This window comes from Mastigoproctus giganteus, chromosome 3, assembly GCF_048544385.1.
Source record: "Mastigoproctus giganteus isolate SK-2022 chromosome 3, ASM4854438v1, whole genome shotgun sequence".
Classification (NCBI taxonomy): domain Eukaryota; kingdom Metazoa; phylum Arthropoda; class Arachnida; order Uropygi; family Thelyphonidae; genus Mastigoproctus; species Mastigoproctus giganteus.
This window is the reverse complement of record NC_143577.1, coordinates 204162259-204189682: the sequence shown is the minus strand read 5'-3', so window position 1 is coordinate 204189682 and position 27424 is coordinate 204162259. Positions and strand designations below refer to the sequence as shown.

Sequence of the window (27424 nt, the reverse complement as noted above, 5' to 3'; positions counted from 1 at the left end):
AATAATGTTGAAAATTAAACACTTTGCAGATTATGATGATCATACATCTAAATGGAAAACCATTTAATGGAATAAATGGAATAATAGACCATCATAACCTTTCTCTGCTCAATAATGGCAAACATACATATTTTCACTTTCCTAGCTGTTATACAACCTCAGCAGTAGATCTAACTATATGCACGCCTTCCCTTCTACCGGAATTAAAGTGGCAAGTAATAGAAAACCAATACAGCAGTGACCACTACCCAGTAATCACCATACTGACAAGAAACCCTCCTTGCCATCCAAACAGACCACCCCGCTGGAAAATAGAAAAAGGTAACTGGGAAAAATTTAGAGAACTGGTAATATTTAATCCACAAATCATCCAAGAAACATCGGTCGATGAAGCTCTGAAGCATGTCACAGATACCTTAATACGAGCAGCCAAACAAACAATACCCACAACCTCAACTCTTTTTCCGTTGCACCCAAAATCCTGGTGGGACGAAGATTGCATGAAAACAAGAAGACAACAAAACAAAGCTTGGATAAGTTCCGGAGATATCCTACAACAGATAATCTGATAAAATTTAAGCAAGCACAAGGGCTAGCTAGGCATACACGGAAACAAGCCAGAAAAACTTCCTGGATCCAGTCTCCTCTATAAATAGAACAACAAACACAAAAATAATATGGAATAAAATAAGAAAAATGAATGGGAAGTATAAAAACCAACCATCACTAGTATTACATTGGAATGGAGAAAGCATTACCGAACCATCAGAGATAGCTAATATATTAGGAGAAACGTTTGCTAAAGTATCGTCAAAACAATCCTACGCTACTGAATTTTTGACCTATAAGGAGAAAACGGAAAAAAACAGAATTTTAATACTAAAAGGAGTGAACCCTACAACCAACCAATTACAATACATGAATTACGTCAAGCAGTATCACAAACAAAACCAAGTGCAGTTGGACCAGACAATATACACTATGATATGCTTAAACACCTAAAGCAGAAAGAGGTAGAAAACCTCCTTCAACTGTACAACCGCATATTTCTAGAAAACCAATATCCTGAAGTGTGGCATCATGCAATAGTATTAGCTTTCCAAAAACCCAATAAAGATCAGAAGAACCCAAACAACTATCATCCAATAGCCCTCACAAGCTGCTTAAGCAAAGTGCTAGAGAAGATAATCAACAAAAGATTAGTCTGGTTTTTTGAGACAACTAACTGGTTCACCAATATGCAGTGTGGGTTTAGACACAATCGATCCACATTAGATCACCTTGAACGAATAGAAGCAGATATAAGAGATGGTTACCTTTACAGTTGGGACATGTCTTTTCTGTCGCCAAACATTCAGACTGAGTATGATCGGAAGATCCACAGTTTGGACAAACTGGGTTTCCTCTACATGTTGTCTGAGAGTGACCATACTTTTGGCACTTGTAGCATCTCAAGGGATTGGGTATATACGGGCGAACACGGCAAAGTAGATAGCCAGCTTTTACTGTTGATGGTAGGTTTGGGGAATTAAATGTAAGAATGATATTCCTGGTAGGCATAAGGTTATTGTCTTTTTTAATCATGATTCTTCTTGATGCAATAACATTTTGATCCTGAAGTTCTTGGGTTAATTCATCCTCTGTCACGTTCAACAAATCCCAACTAGAAATCACACCTTTGGATGTATTTAAGGTAGCATGGGGAGATACTTTAATTGGTATCCCAGCAAAATTTGAAAGTTGTAAGAGTTTCTCTGAATGTCTACTTTTTGTTGTTTCTAAAAGAAGGTCTCCAGATTGCAGCCTCTTCACAGTCTTCGGAGATCCTGCAATACTCTCCAGGTGTTTCTGGATGAGGAAAGGAGATAATTTGCTGAGAGGTTGTTCTGAAAGTGAATGTAAAATTAAAAAGGAAGGAAACTCTTTTGTTGTTGAATTTGTTTTCAACCTCCTGGGTTGTGAAATGTCATAATCAATTTCAGTATGTGGCCAAGAGCTTGTCGGCTCTAAAGATGGATAATCATTTTGCTCTATCTTTGCTCCTTTTCGCCCTTGGCAGATGAGCTTTTCTGCCAAGGTTTCCGGCCCCGCCATGGGGAGGCAGGAGCAGTGCTTGGTGTGACTAAGCGGGAAGTAGTAGGGGGTTAGTAATAAGACTATGAAAAAAGAAAGGTGGCTTGCCTTTCTTGCCTGTACAGGTACTTTTGTAGCAAGAGCAGTTATAGAATAAATAGATTACTTAACGAGAGAAATGCAAAAGAACTATATATCACTTTTTGGAAATTGCACTATAAGGCACAGATAAATCGCTCAGTCACAATCGCTTGGCACCCGGGACCACAAAACTGGAATAAAAATACTTTATCAGACAGCAACTTTCAACAACTGCATGCAGCACACACAGAATGCAATATCCCAATCACATACCAATATATACAGACGGATCAAAATCAGAGAACCATGTAAGAGCATCAGCAGTATTCCCAGATGTTACATTGTCACGCTAACTCCCAAAAGAATGCAGTGTCTACACTGCAAAATTAGTAGCAGTTCAGATAGCCCTGGAGCATTTCAGAACCACCTACCACTTGAGAACAGTAATATACTGCGATTCATTAAGTGTAATCCAAGCCATACAAAACACAAGCAATATAACCCATCCAGTACTCTGGCAAATTAAACAGATACTAACAGGCTTCACAAATAAAAAACAAGAGATACTTTTCTGCTGGATACCAGGACACAAAGGGATAAAAGGAAATGAAGAAGCGGATAGAACTGCAAAATCAACCACTAACCTTCAAGAACAATATTTTGCAGTTCCACATAAGGACTACAAACCAATTATTAAAAATTGCTGTCTAACCCAATGGCAAGAACTCTGGCAAAAACAAACATGGAATAAATTATATGAAATAAAACCAAAAGATGAGCACTGGAAAATAAGCATAAAGAAATCAAGGAGAGAAGAAGTTGTTCTGACCAGATTGCGGATAGGCCATACGAATTTCACAAATGTTTATCTATTACATGCAGAAGAATCCCCAAGATGCCAAGTATGCAATGCTATCTAAACAGTTAAACATATACTTATAGAATGCCCAACATATGAAAATGATCGACACTGAATTTTTTCATCATTATATAAAGGAAACCAAAACATCACCCTTAAAGATCTTTTAGGTGACAAGGAACATGTGTCAGATATTTTTAGATTCATACAAACAATCAACATATACCATCTGCTGTAAATAATAATATAATACCACAGAAACAGTTAACCTTTTACATTCGAACAAGATTTATATAAAGAGAACATTGTATAACAAATGAACAACTGGTGCACTATGATTTCCGTTGTCAGTTCGCCAATAAACACCAAAATAACAACAACTTATATTCAAATTCAGCATCATTTATGTCTGAGGGACACCATGTTTCCACTACAATGTCTGCATTTGATGACTTAATCAGTACTTGTTATTGTTATTTGGTTTTTAGGAGCATTAGCAACTAAGGCCATATTGCTCCGGGATATGTGGTGGTCATTCCCTGACCTTTCTGCATCCTCCGTATTTGGTGGTGACGGGCTCGAACCCCGGTCTAATCAAGAAGCGTGTGCTACTCACTGCTGCTCCTTCCCACCTGGCTACGGAGGCGCCATAATCAGTACTTAAAATTCATCAAATTTATTTACAATGCTCCTAGCATTAATGTGCATGCAAGTATGCATGCACATGTTCTCACTCTTAGTTACCCTAACACAGCCCATGTAGTTATTTGTTCCACGATGACTCAACATTGCCTGAAGTCCCAGATACCTTGCTTTCTAGCTGCTACTTGTACCAATAGTAACAATGTAATAGTAAATAGTAAAAACTATAGTAATAGTAAAAACTGCTACTTGTACCAATAGTAACAATGCAAGAATCACTTTTCCCCTCTGCCTGGACTCTAGTTAAGCTGTTAGTCTGTGTATTCCCCCCCTCCAAGCTAACAGTTCCTTTACAGGAGAACAGTCATTCCAAAATGATAATTCTTTCATATGCACTGAAAATGATAATTATCAAAATCTGGAGACTAAAATGCCTTTCGTTCCTGAGGCACTATCCACAGCACTGAATAAAATGAAAAATGTCCAGGCAATGACTTAATTGAAACAGAAATGGTGAAAGAAGTGGCCAAAAGATATTCACACTGTCTTCTTCAACTACAGGCAGCTCTAGGTTTATGAATGAGTTCCATTCCAAGACGTTGTTCGTTATACATTTTGGTTGGTATGTGTATCTTGCATTTCTGAGCTTTTACAATACATATCGTATACGTTAGCAGCCATTTTAAAGCATTAAAACTATGTACTCAACATCGAATGGTATATACAATACATTTTATTATAATGTATGTATGCATTATGGTTTATCGTATATGATACCTAATGTAAAATAAAATAAGAAAATAAAAAAAACAAGATATCATACTCGTTCATTTTAATTAAAAACAAAGAGTTACAAAATAGAAATAAAGAAAATGAGTACTAACATAATGTGTACTGTACATACATATGTATTCAACTTTTATTCGTCAATATCTATCAGAGTTCAATATTTTCTATATAAGTGACACTAGGTACAGATGAGGTAGATGGAAGGGAGTCTGATAACGAAGAAAAGCTGAATTTTTCCACTTTTTAAAATATATTTTTATAGAAGATTGCACAGTTGGTTTCTTTTTTTTTTCTTTTTTTCTTCAAAAATCTCACTGTAGCATGCTAGATGGTCATAAACACCTCTTTTCACTTTTGCAATTCTTTCCATATTTGCATTCCTGCCCCAGGTATCGCTAGTTTCAAAGATTGCCAACCACTCAGAAATTGATTTAAAAGCTGCAGCCATTTTCTGCTTTGTAAATTTTCTGGGAGGCTGTGGAATATCAGGTTCTTCTGTTACTTCAGAATTTAGATGTCTCTCTATTTCAATTATTTCATCGGTTGTTAATTCCTCAAAATGCGAGTCCAAAAGCTCTCTCACATCAAGGTCCATTTTATTTCCCAGTTCAATAATTTCCTGATAATTATTGTAATAAATCAATTTTTTAAAAGTTTATTTATTTAAATCTTACAATTATGTTCACTATACATTTGCCATTTCGTTTTACAAGGAACTCTATCTATTGGCAACGTTAAGAAATTTTGAATGATTGGGACGTTCACTATAGCGAATCTTCATAAACTGAGAGTTTCCTGTATTTAACAATTGCCTGCAAAAGGGAATTTCCCTACCCCATGGAAATAGGCAAACATGTGGTTAATATTAAAAAAAATCCCCAGAGACCCCCAGTAGAACTGAAATTATACCGGCTCATTTCCTTGCTGCTGGTTGGAAAGGCTGTTACCGATCAGGCTGGAAGGTTTGCATCCACTACCTGACTGAAAACCTTCACTCAGACAGACAATACGGATTTAAACCAGGATGCTCCACCTGAGTATGCAATGAACCACATAATGAAGACAGCAACCACAGTGGAAGAAACTTATATGCTAGCCATATCCATAGACTTTGAATGAGTTTGATTCCCTGTAGTGTCCCAGCATACTTCACAGACTGCAATACCACAAATAATACAGGATTATCTTATGGATAGAGGTATCAGCCAAAACCAAATATCAGTGCATTACTACGAAAGTCACACAAGGATGCCCTCAAGATTCAGTGCTCAGTCTCTGCACCTGGTGCTGGATGAATTCCTGGGAATGGACATAGGCCCAACAGACAAGATGCTCTTTGCAGATGACCATGTCCTGCTCATTAAGGCTGACATCCGAGCTGTTTTGGAACAGCATGCCAATCTAGCAATAAGTGCTCTCCAGCAATGGACAAATATACATAAGTTTAAAATATCTAGCGGTAAAACCAAGTCGATTATATTGAAAGGTAACGTGACCAGACATCCAAGATTAAAATTGCAAATAAAACAATAGCTCTTGTTACGGAATTGAAATACTTAGGCATATGGTATTACAGAGATATTCTAAAAAAAATAAAAAGAAGCTAGAGTCCATACAGCGAATTGTACTACTTACCATCAACAAGAGCATACTGCACTGTCGGTACACCTGCTTTGCAGGTGTACCGACAGTGCAGTATGCTCTTGGCAGGGGCACTGCCACTCAACCTAGAAGTTATCAAAGGAGGCCTCAACTATAAACTCAAGAAACAAATCCCAACATCCTAGGGATTACAACAGACCTTGAGACTGATACCAAACAGATAAGAAGAAGAATACTAGCCTCACTCTACCAGCAATGGCAGAGTCGATGGCACCAGACATCCAAAGAGGAAGTCATTAGAAGGTTCCTGCCCCAGGTATCCCTAGTTTCTCTCAAACGGTCTCCTAAATTCCACATTTTTGCTAATAGGGCATGGCTCCCTAAATGCAAAGTTGTTTCAACTGGTCTTACTCCGAATCTCAAATGTACCTGTAGAGCTGATGAAGACTGGGCTCATGTCATTTATGACTGCCTCAACTACCATCCTCACAGATGTAGACTTATGTCCAAGATTGGACCAATACACATGGAGATGAGCAACTGCTCATCTCTGATGAAATGCAATACATGGCCTTCTCTGAATTTGTTCAAAAAAATTTTTGAAACCAGGAGAAGCAATCATGCAATGGTTACACAGGCAGCGACACCCCTTCCTACTTAGACAAGCACACTACTGGACAGTGACATCTACTGACTATGACAAACCCAAACAAGCTGACCTGTTTCTCACCCAGAGAGAATGTCTGTTAGAAATTGCCTGTTTTTTTTTTTGTTTTTTTTATGTCTATTATTTTTGTAAGTGTAACAATCATCATACACGTTATTATGCTATCTATGTATCATGTTTTCATGAGTATTGCTGGTTATAGGAGTATGTCAGTGGATGCATGAGAGCAGATGAATCTGAATGTGATGGTTGTATGCAGGGGTGTGTGTGTGTGTGTGGATGCAAAAATGTGAATGTATGCCATTTTGTGTCTTGTGCTAGGTGGGAAATGAGTCCACTTAACCTGTGGGTGGGAGGAGATTAAACCGTGTTGTCCTATTCTAGGTACTGTGATGAATGGGTAAGCATGCGAATATGGGGAATGCAAGAAACTGTCCTGTAAGTGCTAAATATTATACCTGAATATCTGTGTTGTTGTACCTTGAACAGCTGTGAATGCTTCGGACGGATGAACGAATGGACGTTCAGAGACGCACACTGAATATTAACCCTCGAGCATTCTTTGTCCTGTGAGTAGCACACACATTAAATTTGGTGACTGCTGATGCTACTAAAGTTAATACTGAAACAGAGTTTTTTTAGCACTATACAAAAAATTTATAATTTCTTTAGTGCTTCAACTAAATGATGGGATGTACTGAAAAAGTACACCAAAATTGCACTTAACTATATCAGATACTTAGATATAATATTGGAGAAGTTTTAGATTCTTTTGTGGAAATTTATGATAATATTGAAATTGACAATAATACAAAACATGAAGCAAAAACATTAGCTTTGAAAATTAAAGATTATGGATTTTTGTGTTCACTTATAATCTGTTATGAAATTTTGTGCAGGATCAATGTAGTGAGTAAAATGCTTCAAAATTCAGACACAAATTTAAGTGAATCTATAAATGCATTAAATAATGTAATCGACTTTACTAAAGAATTTAGATCGGATGAAAAATTTAATGTTATACTTGAATCAGCAAAAGAGTTAGCATTAGATTTAGAAATTTCTCCAGAGTTCAAAAGCAGTATATTATGCAGACATAAGAAAAGATTGTTCTGTTATGAATGTTTGGATGAAGCGCCAGTTGATCCGCAATATAACTTTAAAGTTACATTTTTTTCTTCCAATTGTGGACACTATTATTAATTCTTTGGCTGAAAGGTTTGATCTCTTGACAAGTCACTTTAACATATTTCAGTTGTTATCCAGTTTAAAGGAAATTTCTAATATGGGTGAGGACACTTTAAGAAAACACTGATGATTTACAAGTTGCACTGACTGATGGTGAAGAAAAGGATATTTGTGCCACCGAATTATATAATGAAATACAAATTCTAAAGGACATCATACAGGATAGTGACAACTTAGACCCACTGAAAATATTGCAATATATATACGCAAATGATTTAGAAAGAGTCTTTATTAATTTAACAATCTCTTCGAATATTTTTGACACTTCCAGTTTCAGTAGCAAGTGGTGAATGATCATTTTCAAGATTGAAAACTAATTGAAACATATCTAAGATCTAGTATTTCACAGGAAAGACTGTTTGGACTGTCAATAATCGCAATAGAAGGTGATATCTGCGAGAAATTAGAAAGAAGTGAAATTTTGGATGAATTTGCTTCCATAAAATCAAGAAAAGTAAACTTTTAAATCATTTAATTTTTTCATACATTTCTTTTTCCATTAAAAATTAAATGATTCTTGTCATTGTGCAATTTTTCTAGTTTGTACATCTCTAGTTAAATAGCTCACATCCAGTAATCGGCAACTTATATATCTATAATTCTAGTCTATGTGCATTTTTGTATGTTTTGCGAGTTTTGCTGTGTTTTTAATACAGTCCATTCCAGTTATTTGGGACACATCGGAACCAGTGCATTTTGGCCTGATTAAGTGGCTGCCCCAATTATCCGAAGTTTCACATAAATAGTTAAAAATACAATGTACCCCCCCCACACTTTACAATTGGTTCACTGTACAATCAAATCACGTTACGATGGAGTCAACATAATAAAGTACCATTCACTATACGATGTGCAGAAAGTGCCGGTCATTGTGATCACGTTTGTGAATTGAATTTTAATTCTATTAAACAGCGATTCTAATTAGCAAAAATAAGAGGAATATTATCCACAGGCTATAAAAGCAAAGATATATTAAGCACAAATTTACTCTTTATTACCTTACCAATTAAAAAATTAAATGATACGTGAAAATCTGAAGAATATACGTGAAAATCTGAAGAATATACGTGAAAATCAGAATAATTAATACATAAATATAAGCAATCAATAACAAAGAACATGGCACATGAAAATTGTAAGTAACACAAAATGTGCAAGTGAGAACGGAGTATCGAGTTACAAAGCTTTAAAAATAGGAATGAGAAGATCTGAAAATTAATTTTTTTATATGATTGAAGATTTCATGGAAGTGTAAACACATTTCACCATAATAACCCACAGAATTCCAGCTGTCGGTATTATCGCAAATTCAGTAAGATCGAGTTTACTGTCCGTTTATGATAGATTTCACTAACAGAAAAGCCCAATAAACAGGTGACTGCTAATTGTTTTTGTTGTTTTATGGTTGTGACCTCCAGAATTTCGACCGAACCACGTGGTATCGTCGGAGACAATCGTAGGGTAATCTCCAGTGCTGCAGTCTCCTGCCCCGATTAAATGGCATGCTGTCCCAATTAAGCAAAGTAAACCCGGGCTATTTTCTCGATTGGTTTCTGCTTTTTAAGATTTGCCCCAAATAAACGGCTGCCCCGATTAACCAGTGGCCCAAATAACCGGAATCCACTGTGTATGTATTTTTCAAAGTACACAATTTACAAAAAAAAATATATGTGTTATGAGTTTTTAACCTTTAAATTTTAACTACATTTAAAAAAAAAAGTAAGGGGCACTCGACTTAAAATTGCATCTGGGTGCCAGGACCCCTAGGGCCGACACTGCTATGCACCCACAGTCCAATCTCCCTCCCATATAGGACATTCTGATCTTATGACTTTACTCCCCCTTAATACCATTATTCTTTTCCCATCTCCTCACCCAAACTTTTCACCTGGTGGACTCTACCACCCCAAACCATTTTTCTACTCTTAACAGACCCCCCCCCTCCTGTGGAAGGTGGGTACCTCACACAGGTGACCCCTCTATCCCTAACTTCCAATTTCCAGTGGAAAGTCTTCCTATCATCCATCTTTCTTATCTTCCTCTTCCTTCTTCCCAACACTCAACTATCATCCCTGCACTTTCTTTCCAATAAAAATTGGAATTTTTTTTTTCTTCTTCTTCTTCTCGGGGTCCTCTCTGGCAAGCTCAGGTGATGTCCAGGATTTGGCCCTGGCAGAGTCCTTACCCATACCCTACATCCTCGTAGTGAGTGACAAGCAATGGGGGTCTCACTTTAGGACCCACAACTAAACAGCCGGAGAAACAACATACCAACCCAACCCAACCCAACAGAGTTTGTATTGTAATGCTCAGAGTATACTATGAGGAGTTGGGGGGTCCCCCAGTGCTGCTTGACAAGAAACACTGTACAATATGTACACCCTATATTCAAATTCAGCATCGCTTATGTCTGAGTGACACCATGTCGCCAATATCTCTACAATTTATTTATCGTATGGTACACATGGAATCAAATTACATGACTCAAGAACAATAGATATAAAATTAAGTATAAAATTAAATAAAACAGAACAAGAATCACAGATCAACATTCAACTTATTTAAATAGTCAATTGCTACATTGGTCGCCATCAGGAAGTCTCCAGGGTTTCCTTCGTAAGCTCGCAAGGTTGTTGTTGTTATTTGGTTTTTAGGAGCATTAGCAACTAAGACCATATTGCTCCAGAGATATGCGGTGGTCATTGCCTGATCTTTCCGCATCCTCCGTATTTGGTGGTCACTGGCTCGAACCCCGGTCTAATCAAGAAGCGTGTGCAGGTGCACTGCTGCTCCTGCCCACCTGGCTACGGAGGCGTCAAGTTCGCAAGGCACAGTCCTCTATTATGTGTTGGATGGTCTGTCTATCAGCTCCGCAGTCACACGTCGGGGAAGGAATTTTGCCCCACTTATAGAGAAGGTCTGCACAGCTACCGTGGCACGTTTGTGCCCTGTTTAATGCTAGTTATATCTTATGAGGCTGGTCAAAACCAGGTGGTGTTTCAGAGATACATGGTATGACATCGAGGAGGGGAGTTTTGTAGCCACTCTTGTATCCAGAAGGTTGAAATTGGTTTGTTACAATGTTTTTAGCCATCAGGATTGGTGGATGTCTGGAACGCAGCCCGTTTATTCCTAGGTCTCGAATGCCTCAGTTTGTTGGTAGTTCAGGATTCTCTTATTATTTTTCTGTGTTCTCTGATGAGGGCACATTTTCTTCGGAGGTCTATTGGCAGAATGTGGCTTAAGACGGGTAGCCAAAAGGTAGGGGTGGACCTGAGTGTTCCAGTTATGATGCGCATGGTGTTATTTAGTTGTACATCCACCTTTTTTATGTGGTTACTGCTAAGCCAAACTGGAGCACAGTACTCTGCATAGACAAGATTGAGAGCTGATGAGCGTAAGGTCGTGGCAGAGGAGCCCCATGTTGTACCACAGCTTTTGCAGAATGTTATTCCTTGTTTTCAGTTTTGCTGCCCATGCTCCTGTGGAACCACGTGCTGAGAACCGTGAGCCTGCTGATATTTAAGGATGTGCTGTACGATAAGCCTTACTGTTGAAAAAGGAGGTGGATGCCTCTGAAAGCTACGGTTATTTTAGCACTTTTATCATCCTGTGTTTAATTTACATTGTTTTATTGTAAATAATTCTTTGCAGTTTAAATTCATATTATATTGTACAGTCAGTTTTTATCGGAATTTTATTTACAACATTATTTTAATAAATTTAATACTATTTATAACGTCGGTTGGTCTATTGTGTAATTATTATGAATATGAATATTCCCAACCCAAGAGGCCTATGTGAAGATGCAGTCCTTGTCAAATGTTCACTGTCTAGTATGACACCTAAGTATTTCAGATATTCGTTGTGGTTAAGACGGATGTTTTTGAAGTGTATGTTCAGCTCTCTAATCGCCGTGTTCTGTCTAGTACAACACCCAAGCAGTTCAGATATTTGTTGTGGTTAAGACAGAGGTTCTCGAAGTGTATGTTCAGCTCTCTAGTTGCCATCTTATTATTGAGATGGAAGCAAGATGCCTCAGTCTTGGCTGTGCTAGGCTGGAGCCTCCACTTGCAAAAGTATTTTCCCAAGGTGGATAGGTCAGTTGTTAAAATCTCTTCTGGTTTTCGACTGATTTGTGTCTCATTGCCATAGCCAAACTTTCTGGAGCGAGTCTCAGGCATGTCTGCAATGTAAAGGCAGAAAAGTAATGGAGCAAGGACAGTGCCTTGGGGTAGGCCATTGCTGAGTTTCTTTTCTTTTTTTTTTTTGCTCTTTGTGTGTCCCATTATCACCTGCAAAGTTCTATTTGTGAACATGTTATCAATAAGTCTGGCGATTGTTTTGCAGGGTATTGTACAGAGTATTTTATATATTAAGCCGTGCTCCAAGCAGCGTCATAAGCTGCAGTTAGATCAATGAAGACCACCGAGGTTTTCAGTTACATTTGAAACCCTGTCTCAATGTGTGTTGTTAAGGTGAGGACTTCATCTACACAGTTTTGGTTTGGGCAGAATCCTGCTTGCTCGAGGGGAATTTTTTTCAAGTATTTTGCAGCTGATCTTGTCACAATAATATCTACAATGTATGCATTTGATGATTTAATCAGTACTCAATTCCCCAAATTTATGTACAATGATCCTAGCATAGTGTACAATCAAGTATGCATGCACCTGTTCTCATTCTTAGTTACCCTAATACAGCCCATGTATTTACTTGTTCTGTGATGACCCACAGCAGGGCTTGAAATCCTTGACACCTTGCTTCCCAGGCTGATGCATGTTCCAACAGAAGCAGTGCAAGAATCACTTTCACCTCTGCTTGCAGCTCTAGTTAATCTATTAGATTGTGACCCCCGCCCAAACTAGCAGTTTTCTGACCTGTCTATTACTGGATTGATAGCATCAGCAAATTTTCTTGCACTCTTTCTATTTAAAGGTATTCCATCCCTGTAAGAACAGCCTCTCCTGTTAACAAGCAGAGACCACGCTGAGAAAACTTCTACCCCATGGGCCTTGCACATTCTCTCCACGGCAGAACTGACTGACAAGGCTCTCAACATGTACTCCCTTCTATCGAGTCTGGGCAAAAAATTTAGACACTTTCAGATTCAACCCCAACTCACGACTTTTTCCCAACATTGTCCTGTACTTGTTAAATAAGTCCTCAGATCTTGTGGGATCGACTTGACATGAATACAGTTAAACAAAAATCACAGCACAGATTTGTTAATGGGAGATCTTGTCTAAATAATCTGATGTTTGCCTGGGCAAAATTTTAGACACTTTCCCATTCAACCCTAACTCATGACTTTTCCACAACATTGTCCTGTACTTGTTAAATAAGTCCTCAGATCTTGTGGTCAGAATAAGTCCTAAGAATACAAACTGAATACAAAACATAGTTTAGACATCATATATTTAGATTTCAGTAAAGCTTTTACCACTCTTTCACATGAAGTACTGCTGTTCAAACTAAGCAAGTTACTACTATGAATAAAGGAATAGTTGAGTGGCAGAAGACAGAATGATTATAAATTGGCACTACTTTTCTTGGAATAATGTTATTAGTGGAGCCCTTTTACTGTTCTCAATATTTATTAATGATATTGATGAAGATATATCAAGCTTATTGTTTGCAGATGATACAAAGGTCAGCAAGTTGGTTAATGACTGGAATGAAGGCTTAGTACTGTAACAAGACATAGAAAAATTAGACAGATGGGCTTAGAATTGGCAATTGAGGTTTAATATTGATAAATACAAGGTACTGCATATGGGTAGCAGTAATTCCAGAATAACACACTAATTAGGTGGTATCACACTCAATGTGGTAGAGAATGAAAGAGATCTGGGGGGGGGGGGGTAATTGTGCAGCATGACATCTGTGAGCCGTGTAGACAGGCTGCTAGGATAGCTCAAGGAGATTCTGTCAAAGATATACAAGAATTTTACAATCAGGAATAAGGAGGTGATTATCCTATTGTATAATCAATGGTCAGGCTGCACCTTGAGTGCTGCATACAGATCTGGAAGCCTTATTTTAGGAAGGATGTGGACCTGTTAGAATGAATGCAGATAAGAGCAACAAGATTAGTTAACAACACAAAAGGATACTCTCACCAATGAAAGGATTCAGTTTTGCAAATTGCAGTGCTTGGAATCTAGGCACCTGCAAGAAGGTCTAATTGAAATGCCTAAGACTTTAAATGGATTGATCGAACTGAATGCTGATGGAGTATTTACTCATTTTTGGACAACACACAAGGGAACAAACTTAAATTGAAAAGGATGGATGCAAGATAAATGTGAGAAAATTTGCTTTTAGTCAGAGTGACTGATTGTTGGAAAAAACTTCCATATTGTTTTGTGGAGATGGGTAGTTTAAACAAATTTAAGGAAAAATTATGCAAATTATTAGAGGCAATGGATGAATGAGGTTGGTGGTTATTTGGCTCATACTGCATAAGCTTTCTTCCTTGCTTCACTTGTCCTATGATGGGGTAAAAAGAAATTGGAAGCGTTATGGAATTAAACATCAACCTTTCATAAAGTTGTGGCCAATCATTTAATCTATGTACATATTTTCCATATAAAATATATCATATCATGACAAAGTCTTCCTTCTTGGGATGTTGGAAGGATTAGTTTACAACAGGGAAGTGGAGGGTTGCTTCCAGTAGTGTGCTGCTACTCAGTTAACAGCATGCTTGATAAATAGCAACAGAATCACTATATGGTTAATGATGGGATTGATAACTGATACCAGCTGCTCATCATACATAAATAACTACCTAAAAATGGACTCAAGCAAACAATCCAACCTTCTAATAAACAGATCACATAAGCCCAACTGAGCTTGTGTAAACACATCTGAGTATTTTAACATGTAATACTCAATCTTACCTTAGGTTCACAACCTCATTCAATAAGAGAAAACTTCTGAATCATTGTTATCTGTCAGTTTGGTCACAAAAATCAATATAATATAATAATAATTACAATTAAGATCATGGGCACCGGCAGTATGGTGCAAGGTGGTGCAAGTGCACCACCTTTGGATTTCAAAGCAATATACAATTTTTACATATTATTCCTATTTCATTCCAATAACAAAATTTCATGCCTTTTTCTTTCTCATTTTGCCCGAATGCGTTCGCAGTTTGTGCAGTATTTTCTCCCACTGATCATGAAATGTTGGCTCGGCTGTATGTGTAAATCAGTTAAACCTGACTTAAGATATTGCATGTATTCAAAAATTTGGTGAGCAAAAAATTTATTCCCACATGTACCACCTTGCAAAATATCCTTCCAGCATCCATGATTAAGATTATTACTATAATTAATACCACTCATATACCATGTGAAATTAATAATATAGTTTATTAAGCTAATAGCCTATATCACTATAAAATTTAAGGTGATGTTTTGGGTATCTTACCGATACCCATCATCAGACCATGCTGCTGTCAGACTCCTCTTGCCAATGCTCCCAGAAACCTGAAGTGCATAAGCAAGAGTCTGACAGCAGCATAGTCTGATGATGGGTATCAGTAAGATGCTGCAAATGTCACCTTAAATTGTATAGTGATTAGTTTAATAAGCTATATTATTAATTTCATGTGGTATATGAGTGGTATTAATTATATAGTAATAATCTTAATGGAAAACAACCACATAATGTCCTTCCCTAATTAAAGTAACTATGATACCAATTCTCAGAAGAGCTAATACATTATTTTTTTTAATCATATTTGGTAATAATAAAATGACAATTTTTTAGCAAGTTTCCAAAGCTAATCAAAGAAATTTATCTATAGATTCATGCAAAAAGTGATGCAGATATTGATATTATTGAATTGAAGTAGAGCCATCAGGTCTGCAATAGCCGAATTATGACTGTAGAAAAATTTACATTGTTTTACAGGAAAATCCTATAGTGTTGATGACAGTTTAGTGAATATTTGCATCCCAAACAAGATACATTGAAATGCATAGTGCACGGTGCCCCCGTAGCCAGGTGGGCAGGAGCAGCAGTGCGTAGCACACGCTTCTTGATTAGACTGGGGTTTGAGTCCGTTACCACCAAATACAGAGGATGCGGAAAGGTCAGGCAATGACGACTGCATATCCCCGGAGTAATATGGCCTTTAGTTGCTAATGCTCCTAAAAACCAAATAACAAGCATAGTGCACATACCATATATAGGCGAGACAGTCAAGTGGTTAGTAACAGCTTGGAAACAATCACTGTAATATTTAATTCTAATATTTAAATATCATTTGGATTATTCACTTACCTCACAAGTCAGTTTTAGATTGTTAAGTTTATTTTCTGTTGAGCTGATATTTTCAGCAAATGTTGACTGAAACATTATGCAAGCTACTCTGTCTGCATATTCTGGAATTTGAGCCAAATCATAGAGAAACCTATGCAAAAATGAAATTTTAAATCTTTGAAAAATTAGTTTTAAGAAAAAATTTTTACCTAAATCTTGTGGTAAAGATATAATTTGAGTGGATTAATCTTAAAAAAACATTAAATTTTAGCTTAATAACAATACATGTTCCCAGTTTTTAGCAAAATGAAATAGTTTATTGGTTTCTTAAATCAGATACACTGTAAAAGATTCTGGTCTGATCAGATAATTAAAATCCATATTTCTTCACAATATTTCAACCACACTTCAGAATTCATTATCTAGTCTAGAAGAAAGAATGAAAAGAAAGGATGACAAAATGAGACATCACAAAGAAATTAATCAAAGTTGAAATCAACCAGTTATACTACTTACAACGGTATGCTTGAAGCTTTAAAAAAAAAATGAAAATTCAAACCTGAGTAACTTTGTACAAGGACTTCTAAACTCATTTGCAACCACAAATGGATTGGACTATACTGCCTGTGGATTGTAAAAATAGTACTTGTAGTGAGTAAAAATAACCTTTCTAATCCAAGATAGCAAGGCAACAACTTTATGAAAGGATTTCATATATTCAGAGGAACAAGTGAAAGGCCTATGTTGATTAAATATGGGTTACAGCAGGGGTAGCCAACCTGTAGCATGCACAGCTGTTGTCAGTGGAATGCTTCCCAATATGGAAAAAATAACATAAAAATTTATACAACCAATGCAAAAAAAGCAGAAAAAGCTAAAACACACATCTACATCCTATTTTTATTGCCAAAAACATGACTTGGGTTTCAATGTATTCATATTTACTGCCTTTTAGAATTAGTTTAGTAGAGGAAAGCGAAGCCTTAGCAAGTACCTTACAGGACTCTCGAATTAATCTTATCCACTACTTTCACAAAAATCCTTCATTAGGTTTAATGTGGAGAAGTGAAAGGAGAATCTTCACTGGATTCATTAATGAAACATACTACAGGCTTAACCCTCCATAGCCGAGTGGTCAGGAGCGGGAGTGCAGTAGCACACGCTCTTTGAGTAGACCGGGATTCAAGCCCCTGACTGCTAAATACGGTCAATCTGCCAACCCGCACTGGACCAACGTGGCAGATTATGGTCCATTTCCCTTAGCATGAATCGTTGAGGAGGCTTCCATCCTGCAGTGGGTTGATAATGGCTGCAGTTTACTTTTTTTTTTTTTTTTTTTTTTTTTACTACAGGCTACTCATTCCTGATTCATATATGGCTTCTTCGAGGCCAGTCATGTCTGATGTAACACCTTGAGGAGGAATGGCTGTCCTACAAGCATAGGAAGCAACAATATTTTGTGAATCCTCCTTACATGCCTATTAACATACCAATGGCTTTGAGATCACTGGAGATATTCCATTGATGAATGCTGTATTGAACTGTTTTGAGTAGTGTCTTCATTTTATGGTATGTTTCCTTTAAACCTCCACTGATATTATGGCAGCAGGCTATTTACTGTAAAGAATGTCACCAAAACTTTGTTTCTGCTCTGATAGTGAGACATTTTGACTTGTTAAAAAAATGTTTCTGTTTTGGTGTTGAGACTAGAAGTTTGGGGTTTTTTTTTTTTTTTTATCTATGAGGAAGGTCAAATCACTAATGAGATATCAGTATTAATCACAAAGTGGAAGGAAGCCACAGGCTTTTCCTGCACTCGCCAAAAAAAATAAATAATAAATAAATAGATAAGAAAATATAAATAATGCGCTTTCCCCTCCTTGTGTAGGTAACTATCTAGTTGACCTTTAAACCATTAGCCTCAACTATCTGCAGAGGCAACTTGTTCCAACAATCACCACCTCTCTGGTTAAAAGAAAACTTAGTACAATCTAGTCTCCAACTCTTCCTCTGTAATTTTCAATTTATGGCCCTCTAGTTCTGGAATTCTTTATAACAGTGAAAAATCCACCTTCACTCATTTTACTAACCTCTCTCAAAGCCTTATAAACTTCAATCAGATCTCCTCTATGGTGCCTAGTTGCCAAGCTCTGTAGTTCACAGAAAGTATTTCCTTATACTGATCTCATCATACAAGGTGCCTGTCTTTGGACCCATTCAAGAAGCTCAATGTCTTTTTTTTTTTCAGATGAACTCTCCATACCTGGACACAACATTACAAATGCAGTCTTACCACTGCCTTATACAATGGGATTACGACCTCCCTATCTCTACAGAATATTGTTTGATACAACCATTGATAGGGCATCATAGGCTTTACTGGCTGCCTGTTTATGCTGCTCAGAAAACTTCATATCTGCCTGTGTCATAACTGCAAGATCCCTTTTCTTTCTCTACTGTTTATAATTAAAACCCACCAAGTGGGTAAGTTATTAGCATTAGTAGAGGCATATGATGCAAGAAAGCAAGCTTATGCAGCATCAGCCAAAAAAATAAAAAATAACACACTTCCATTTCACCCCTCCATTCGTTCGAAATACCTGTCCAGCTGAGCCTTAAATTTATTTAGGCTGTCAACTTACACAACAAGGGATGGAAGTCTACTCCACCAACCAACTACCCGCTGGCTAAAGGCAAATTTCTGCACATCTATCCAACATCTTGTTAGCAGGTACTTGTTACTTGTTAACAGGAGAGATTGCTTCTACAGGGATGGGATACACTTAAATAGAAAGGGTGCAAGAATATTTGCTGATGCTATCGAGGCAGTGTTAGGTGGGTCGGAAAACTGCTAGCTTGGGGGGAGACAAAGACTAATGGATTAACAGTAGCCACGGGCAGAGGTGAAAGAGATTCTTGCACTGCTTCTATTGGAATGAGCAGAAGCCTGAAAAACAAGATGCAGGATATTTCAGAGACTGCTGGAAGTCATTGCGGTACAAGTAAACACATGGGTTGTGTTAGGGTAGCTAAGAATAGAAACAGGTGCATGTATACTTGCGTGTACACTAATGCTAGGAGTTTAGTAAATAAATTTGATGAATTTGAGGTATTACTCAAAACATCAAAGGCAGATATTGTTGGGATATCAGAGACGTGGTGTCACACAGATATAAGGAATGCAGAACTGGAATTTGGGGAGTACAACGTCTACAGAAAGGATAGACAGGATAGGAAGGGAGGAGGGGTTATGCTATTAGTTAAAAAACACATAAAATCCAAGGAAGTGAAGCCAGTTGACATCGCTGGACAGTGCAGTGTTGAGTCAGTTTGGTGTGACATAAGCATAGGTAAATCAAAATTGAGAGTAGGAGTGTGCTATAGGCCTAATGACTCTGATGAGTATAATAAGATACTGTACAGGGAAATAGAGTGGGCCAGTAAATCAGAGAGTCTTATAATGGGGGATTTTAATTACCCAGATATTGACTGGAATTTGTGGGTTGGTCACTCACACACTAGCAAGGCTTTTGTGGATTTATTGGATGATTGTTTTCTACACCAGCATGTTCGGGAGGCAACTAGAGGGAGTAATACTCTTGATCTGATTATCAGTAGTGATTCTTCATGCATTAGGAATCTGCAGATAAATGAACCACTGGGTGGCAGTGATCACAGTGTGCTGAAGTGGGATTTACTCAAGGAGGTAACTACCATCAGAGGTAAAGGGAAGGGTTTTTGCTTTCGTAAAGGAGACTATGCTGGTCTGAGACAGTATTTAAATTCTATACAGTGGGACCAACTGATGATGTTACCAACAGCAAATTCAAAATGGGAAGCATTCAAGGAACTAATCTTGGAAGCTACCAGGCTTTACATACCAACCAAGAAATATTGTTCAAGGTTCAGGCCTAAATGGTTGTCAGATGAACTAATGAGACATATGGCAGAGAAGAAAAATGCATGGGATACATACAAATTAATGGGTGACGTGGAAGCCTATGATAGATATAAGTTGGTCTGTAACCAAGTCACAAAGGAGATTAGGCAGGCAAAGGCAGATTATGAGAAATCCTTGGCAAAGGATGCAAAGAAAAACAGAAAAGAGTTCTTTACCTATTTAAACTCAAGAAGGAAAGGGATGAATCAGATTGGTCCACTGGATGTTGATGGTTCAACAGTTGAGGATCCAGCTCAGGTGGCTAACAATCTAAACGAGTATTTTGCATCTACATTCACACATGAGGAGTTATTCAGGAAGGGGAATGTCGTAGGTGAAGTAAACATTGGCAGTGAGCTAGATGAGGAAAGAGAGGAAAGTGGAGGAGAAATTGTTGAGGATAAACATAAAAAAGGCACCCGGGGTGGATGGGATCTATCCAGTTATATTAAAGGAGGCAGCAAAGGAAGTAAGCAAACCCCTAGCCATAATTATGAGAGCTTCTTTGGACTCAGGGGAGGTACCCATGGACTGGAGATGTGCAAATGTAACCCCAATTCACAAAGGAGGATCAAAGGCTGACACAAGTAATTATAGACCTGTTAGTTTAACTTCGGTTCCAGGAAAATTAATGGAGGCACTGGTTAAAGAAGCACTGCAGGATCATCTGGACAAGAATTCAGTTATAGCTCAGACACAGCATGGGTTTGTTAAGGGCAGGTCTTGTCTGACCAATTTGATTGGATACTATGATGTAGTCACAAAAGAACTGGATGCAGGGAATAACTTTGATATTATATATTTGGATCTTAGAAAGGCTTTTGATACTGTTGCGCATGGAAGACTGCTGCACAAATTGGAGAAGTGTGGGATTCGAGGCAAATTGCTGCTATGGATAAAGGGATGGTTGAGTGGCAGAAGACAGAGAGTGGTAATCAATGGACACTGCTCAACGTGGACTAATGTTATTAGTGGAGTTCCTCAGGGTTCAGTGTTGGGTCCATTGTTGTTTTCTGTATTTATAAATGATATTGATGATGGTGTATCAGGCTTAATGTCCAAGTTTGCAGACGATACAAAGGTTGGCAGGGTTGTTAAGGACACTACTGATACTATGCTGCTGCAACAGGATCTGGAAAGGTTGAGCAGATGGGCTGAGAGGTGGCAAATGAAGTTTAACATTGACAAATGTAAAGTACTACATATGGGAAACAGTAACCCCAGATCAACGTATCAACTCTGTGGTACTACGCTGACAGTGGTAGAGAATGAAAAGGACCTGGGGGTAATTGTGCAGGCAGATATGAAGTTCTCTGAGCAGTGCAGACGAGCTGCAAGAGTAGTTCATGGTGTCTTGTCAATGATATACAGGAATTTTTCTAGCAGGGACAGGGATGTGATTATTCCCTTGTATAAGGCATTGGTCAGGCCACACCTTGAGTACTGTATACAGGTCTGGAGGCCTCATTTCAAGAAGGATGTAGAGCTGCTGGAACGAGTACAGAGAAGGGCAACAAGATTAGTGAATGGAACAAAGGGTTGCTCTTACGAAGAAAGGCTTAAGTTTTGCAAATTACAGAGCCTGGAGACTAGGCATCGCCGAGGTGATCTGATAGAGGTGTACAAGGCTTTGAATGGCTTGAGCATGCTCAATGCCGATGGAATTCTTCCTCTTGCTCAGAATAATCACCTGAGAGGGCATAAATTCAAATTGAGGAAGGACGGATGTCGGATAGATGTGCGGAAATTCGCCTTTAGCCAGCGGGCAGTTGGTTTGTGGAATAGACTTCCATCGCTTGTTGTTGAAGTTGATAGCCTAAACAAATTTAAGGCTCAGCTGGACAGGTATTTCGAACGAATTGAGGGGTGAAATGGGAGTAGTGGTTGTTTTTTTTTTTTTTTTTTTTTTCTTTTATTTTGGCTGATGCTGAATAAGCTTGCTTTCTTGCATCATATGCCTCTACTAATGCTAAATGCTAATCTGTCTTTCCTCAATCTGAATTTATGCCCTCTCAGGTAATTATTCTGAGCAAGAGAAAGAATCCCATCGGCATTGGGCATGCTCAAACCAATCAAGACATTATACAACTCTATCAGATCACCTCGCCGGTGCCTAGTCTCCAGACTCTGTAATTTGCAAAACTTAAGCCTTTCTTCGTAAGAGCAACCCTTTGTTCCATTCACTAATCTTGTTGCCCTTCTCTGTACTCGTTCCAGCAGCTCTACATCCTTCTTGAAATGAGGCCTCCAGACCTCTATACAGTACTCAAGGTGTGGCTTGACCATTACCTTATATAAGGGAATAATCACCTCCTTATCCCTGATAGAAAATTTCCTGTATATCATTGACAAGACACCATGAGCTACTCTTGCATCCCGTCTGCACTGCTCAGAGAACTTCATAGCTGCCTGCACAATTACCCCCAGGTCCTTTTCATTCTCTACCACTGTCAATGTGTGTAGGTGCCTCCGTAGCCAGGTGGGAAGGAGCAGCAGTGCGTAGCACAGGCTTCTTGATTAGACCTGGGTTCGAGCCCGTGGCCACCAAATACGGAGGATGCAGAAAGGTCAGGGAATGACCACCGCATACCACCGGAGCAATATGGCCTTAGTTGCTAATGCTCCTAAAAAAAAAAAACCAAATAACAAAATAACTGTCAGTGTAGTACCACAGAGTTGATACATTGATCTGGGGGTTGCTGTTTCCCCATATATAGTACTTTACATTTGTCGATGTTAAACTCTTTTTGCCACCTCTCAGCCCATCCTTTCCAGATCCTGTTGCAGCAGCATAGCGTCAGTAGTGTCCTTAACAACCCTGCCAACCTTTGTATCATCTGCAAACTTGGACATTAAGCTTGATATACTATCATCAATATCATTTATAAATACAGAAAACAATAATGGACACAACACTTAACCCTGAGGGACTCCACTAATAATATTAGTCCACGATGAGCAGTGTCCATTGATTACCACTCTGTCTTCTCCCCCTCAACCATCCTTTTATCCATAGCAGCAGTATCCATTGGATACTATGACTGCATCATAGTATCCAATCAAATTGGTCAGGCAAGACTTTCCCTTAACAAAACCATGCTGTGTCCGAGCTATAACTGAAGTCTTGTCTAGATGATCCTGCAGTGCTTCTTTAACCAGTGCCTCCATTAATTTTCCTGGAACAGAAATTAAACTCATAGGTCTATAATTACTTGTGTCAGCCTTTGATCATCCTTTGTGAATTGGGGTCACAGTTGCACATCTCCAGTCTATGGGTACCTCCCCTGAGTCCAAGGAAGCTCTCATAATTATGGCTAAGGGTTTGCTTACTTCCTTTGCTGCCTCCTTTAATATAACTGGATAGATCCCATCCACCCCAGGTGCCTTTCTTGTGTTTATCTTCAACAATTTCTCCTCCGCTTTACTCTCAGTTATTACAAGATTATCTAGCTTACTGCCAGAGTTCAATACACCTCTGGCATTCCCCTCGCTAAATAACTCCTCATGTGTGAATGTCAATGCAAAATATTCATTTAGTTTGTTAGCTACCTGTACAGGATCATCAAAAGTTGACCCAACTTTTGATGTCAACTGGCTTCACTTCCTTGGATTTTATGTGTTTCTTAACTAATAGCATAACCCCTCCTCCCTTCCTATCCTTTCTGTACACATTGTACTCCCCAAATTCCAGTTCTGCATTCCTTATATCTGTGTGACACCACATCTCTGATATCCCAACAATATCTGCCTTTGATGTTTTGAGCAATACCTCAAATTCATCAAATTTATTTACCAAACTCCTAGCATTGGTGTACACACAAGTATACATGTACCTGTTCCTATTCTTAGCTACCCTAACACAACTCATGTGTTTACTTGTACCGCAATGACTCCCAGCAGTCTCTGAAATATCCTGCATCTTGTTTTCCAGGCTGCTGCTCATTCCAATAGAAGCAGTGCAAAAATCACTTTCACCTCTGCCAGTGGCTACTGTTAATCTATTAGTCCTTGTATCCCCCCAAGCTATCAGTTTTCCAACCCACCTAACACTGCCTCGATAGTATCAGCAAATATTCTTGCACCCTTTCTATTTAAATGTATCCCATCCCTGTAGAAGCAGTCTCTCCTGTTAACAAGTATAGACCAGGCTGAAAAAAATTCTAACCTTGAGCCTTGCACAATCTTTCCAGGGCCGAATTGATCGAAAAGGCTCTCATCATATACTCCCTCCTATCGTGGTAGAATTGCAGACACTTTCAAATTCAACCCTAATTCACGGCTTTTTTTCAACAGTGACCTGTACTTGTTAAGTAATTCTGCCGGTCTCCTACTCTTAATATCATTATTTTGGGATTGCTATTCCCAAGTTAAGACCTTGCATTTTTCTGCATTAAAACACAGCACTGCCACTTTTCTGACCATTCTTGAAGCCTGTTCAAGTCATCCTGAAGGAGACACTGATCCTCCCAATCTTTACACCATCTGCAAATTTTGACATTACATCCCTTATCCTTTCATCAATGTCATTTATGAAAATTAGAAACAACAGTGGTCCAAGAACCAATCCTTGGGGGGACCCTCACTTCTGATATTACACTAATCAGAAAAATATTCATTAATCACAACCCTCTGCCCTGCAACTAACTTAGAATCTTTCCAGTAAATACAACGTTCAAGCATAAATAATAACCTCTCATGAGGGACAGAGTCAAATGCCATCCAAATAAATATGTCAAAATTGTTCCCAACATCCATCTCATTTGCAACTGTGTAAAAATAGCTTACCAAATTAATTATACATGATTTTCTCTTAACAAATCCATGTTGTGTGTCCTTCAGAATGTGTTTCTATCTAAATGTCCCTTAATTGCATTTTTAACCATTGCATCCAAGGTTTTGTCTACTACAAAAGTTTTGCCTACTACAAAAGTCAACTAACTGGTATGTAGTTACCAATGTTGCTCTTGAAAGCACTTTTGTGTACTGGTGATACATTGGCATTTACTAATAAATAAAAAGAAAAATTTATTTGGAATTTGTCCCAAGTATAACGATGCTGTCATAATTAACTCCAATGGTTAAAGTGAGCACTCTTTGGCTGCCTCCCTCAAAAATACTGGGTATATTCCATCAGCCATGGAGACTTATCTGCGTTTAGACTCAAACATTTTTCTAATAAACAGTCATCTGTAATTTCAAAATCACTAATTTCATATGTCCCAGCTTGACTCACACAACCTCTCCTCAGTATGAAGGGTCTTTTGTCAATAAAGACCGATGTGAAGTACCTATTCAATTCATCAGCAACATCAACTGAGTTATCTAAGACTTTCCCATGGCCAGTATAGAGGGGTCCCAATCAGATTTGTTTTCTTCTTTGTATTCACAATCACGAAAGGCTCCTTGTTCCCATTCTTTGCTCTCACAGTTGGTGCTTTCTCATACTCAGTCTTGGTCTCCCTAACCAAGGTCATTCAACTTATCTTAGGTAAACAGCTCTGGCTTTGATGTTTCTTTGTCTGGGATGCACCCTGGACTGGCTAAAGTTAGCATTAGTAATGGCATGTGAAGCGAGAAGGCAAGCTTATACAGCATTAGCAAAAAAAAACCAACCCTTCCCATTTTACCGATCCATTCGCTCAAAAACTTTGTCCAGTTCTTCCTTGAATCTATTTAAGCTAACAACTTCCACAATGACAGATGCAAGTTTGTTGCAGCAATCAACCACTTGCCGGTTAAAGGCTCTCAGGATATTCTGCTAATCACACCTTCATTGCATTCTATATTATCTTCTAAAGAATTTAGTCCATGCTGTGCAGGACTAGATTGGCATATTGTCATCATGAGGAATTACTCTCATTAGGGAATTCAGGTTCAGATAAATAACCTTGTGCTTATTCTTCACTGAGAAATCCACTTATATTCACATTACAAAACAAAACAGAATCTAGTTATATTCACAATACAAAAGTAGCAGTTGCCATCACGGTCTTTTGGCTTCCTCCATATTGTGGGTATGGCAAACAGTATAAAAGATTTTTTCCTTCTGTTCAACCAGTCACGTAATCCATTCAAACAAGCAGTACAAATAACATGTAGAATAACAAGTTGCCCATGCCTTATTCCAGTCACAGAGGACAGTCAGATATAACTGGTAAATTTTCCAAATATCTGTTCATGATTGTACACCACTGTGATTTAGTTAGGAAAGAGCCACACACATACACACATAGCAGAATCTGTTGGGGGATTTTTTTCATTCTTAAAGCAAGATGATGAATACATTTCAGTAATTCACCAAATATTATCTGAAACGATTTATAATCAAATAATTAAAATAAGAAATAATAAGTATACAGTAGGCTCCCTCTTATCTGGTCTCACTTTAATGGGTCTCCGTTTTAACCGGTCATATTTTCGTCAAGATTTTTCTGCAAATCATATTTCCAGTTTCATGGGCCCAGCAGGAAAGCAAAATTAAAAGATTCTGGGAACGTTATAGTACAGTGCACTATAACAATCCTATAACTTTTTTCACTTCAATTAGTCTTTGCTATCCGTGCCATTTGGATTGCAGTCACTTCGTGTGTACATACTTTCGTCATCAATTTTTGTTTTTTTAAATCATGTTAACTTGAAATGATAGGCTCGAACAAGTGTAAACGGAACGTGTTAACTATTGAAACAAAAAGTGTTGGAATGTATTGATAATGGAGAACCTGTAAAATGGATATGTAATGAACTGGTTTTCGGAAAAAGTACGGTGAATGATTGGCAGAGAAACCAGAAATCCCTTCAAGACTTCAGTATGCAAATAGAATCAGAAAAAGTGCTCTCAGACAGGTGCACTATGAAGAAGCCAAAAAATGAAGTTGTTGATGTTGCATTATGGATATGGTTCATGCAAGAACGACAAAGACGGACACCTCTTAGCAGGCTGGTTTTGAAGGAAAAGGCAGTACACTTGCACAAGAAAGTCAACAGCGGAAAAGAATTCTTAGCCAGCGAGGGATGACTTTCACAATGGAAAAAGCACCACGGAATTCATTATCTAGGTGCTGGAGGTGAGAAATTGTCAGCAGACAATTTCTGATCAAAATGCTGCAAGTGAATTTTCCCAAAAATTTTTAGGCTTTATACAGAAGGAAAATCTTACTCCTGAACAAGTCTACAATTTGGATGAAACAGGTATAAATTTTAAGCTTCTTCTGACGAAAATGCTAGCAGCCCCACAAGAGAGAATCAC

The 27424-nt window shown here is 38.1% G+C and overlaps 1 protein-coding gene across 2 annotated transcripts in view; it reads right to left on the bottom strand.

Annotated features, from left to right (window-relative positions):
• LOC150088616 (uncharacterized) overlaps window positions 1-27424 on the bottom strand; it is a 345392-nt gene that overhangs the window by 114305 nt on the left and 203663 nt on the right. For both annotated transcript variants that reach the window (XM_090369593.1, XM_090369592.1), the window contains exon 12: window positions 16260-16389. In XM_090369593.1, coding sequence (XP_090225719.1) covers window positions 16260-16389 — 130 coding nt within the window. The remainder of the gene's footprint in view (window positions 1-16259; window positions 16390-27424) is intronic.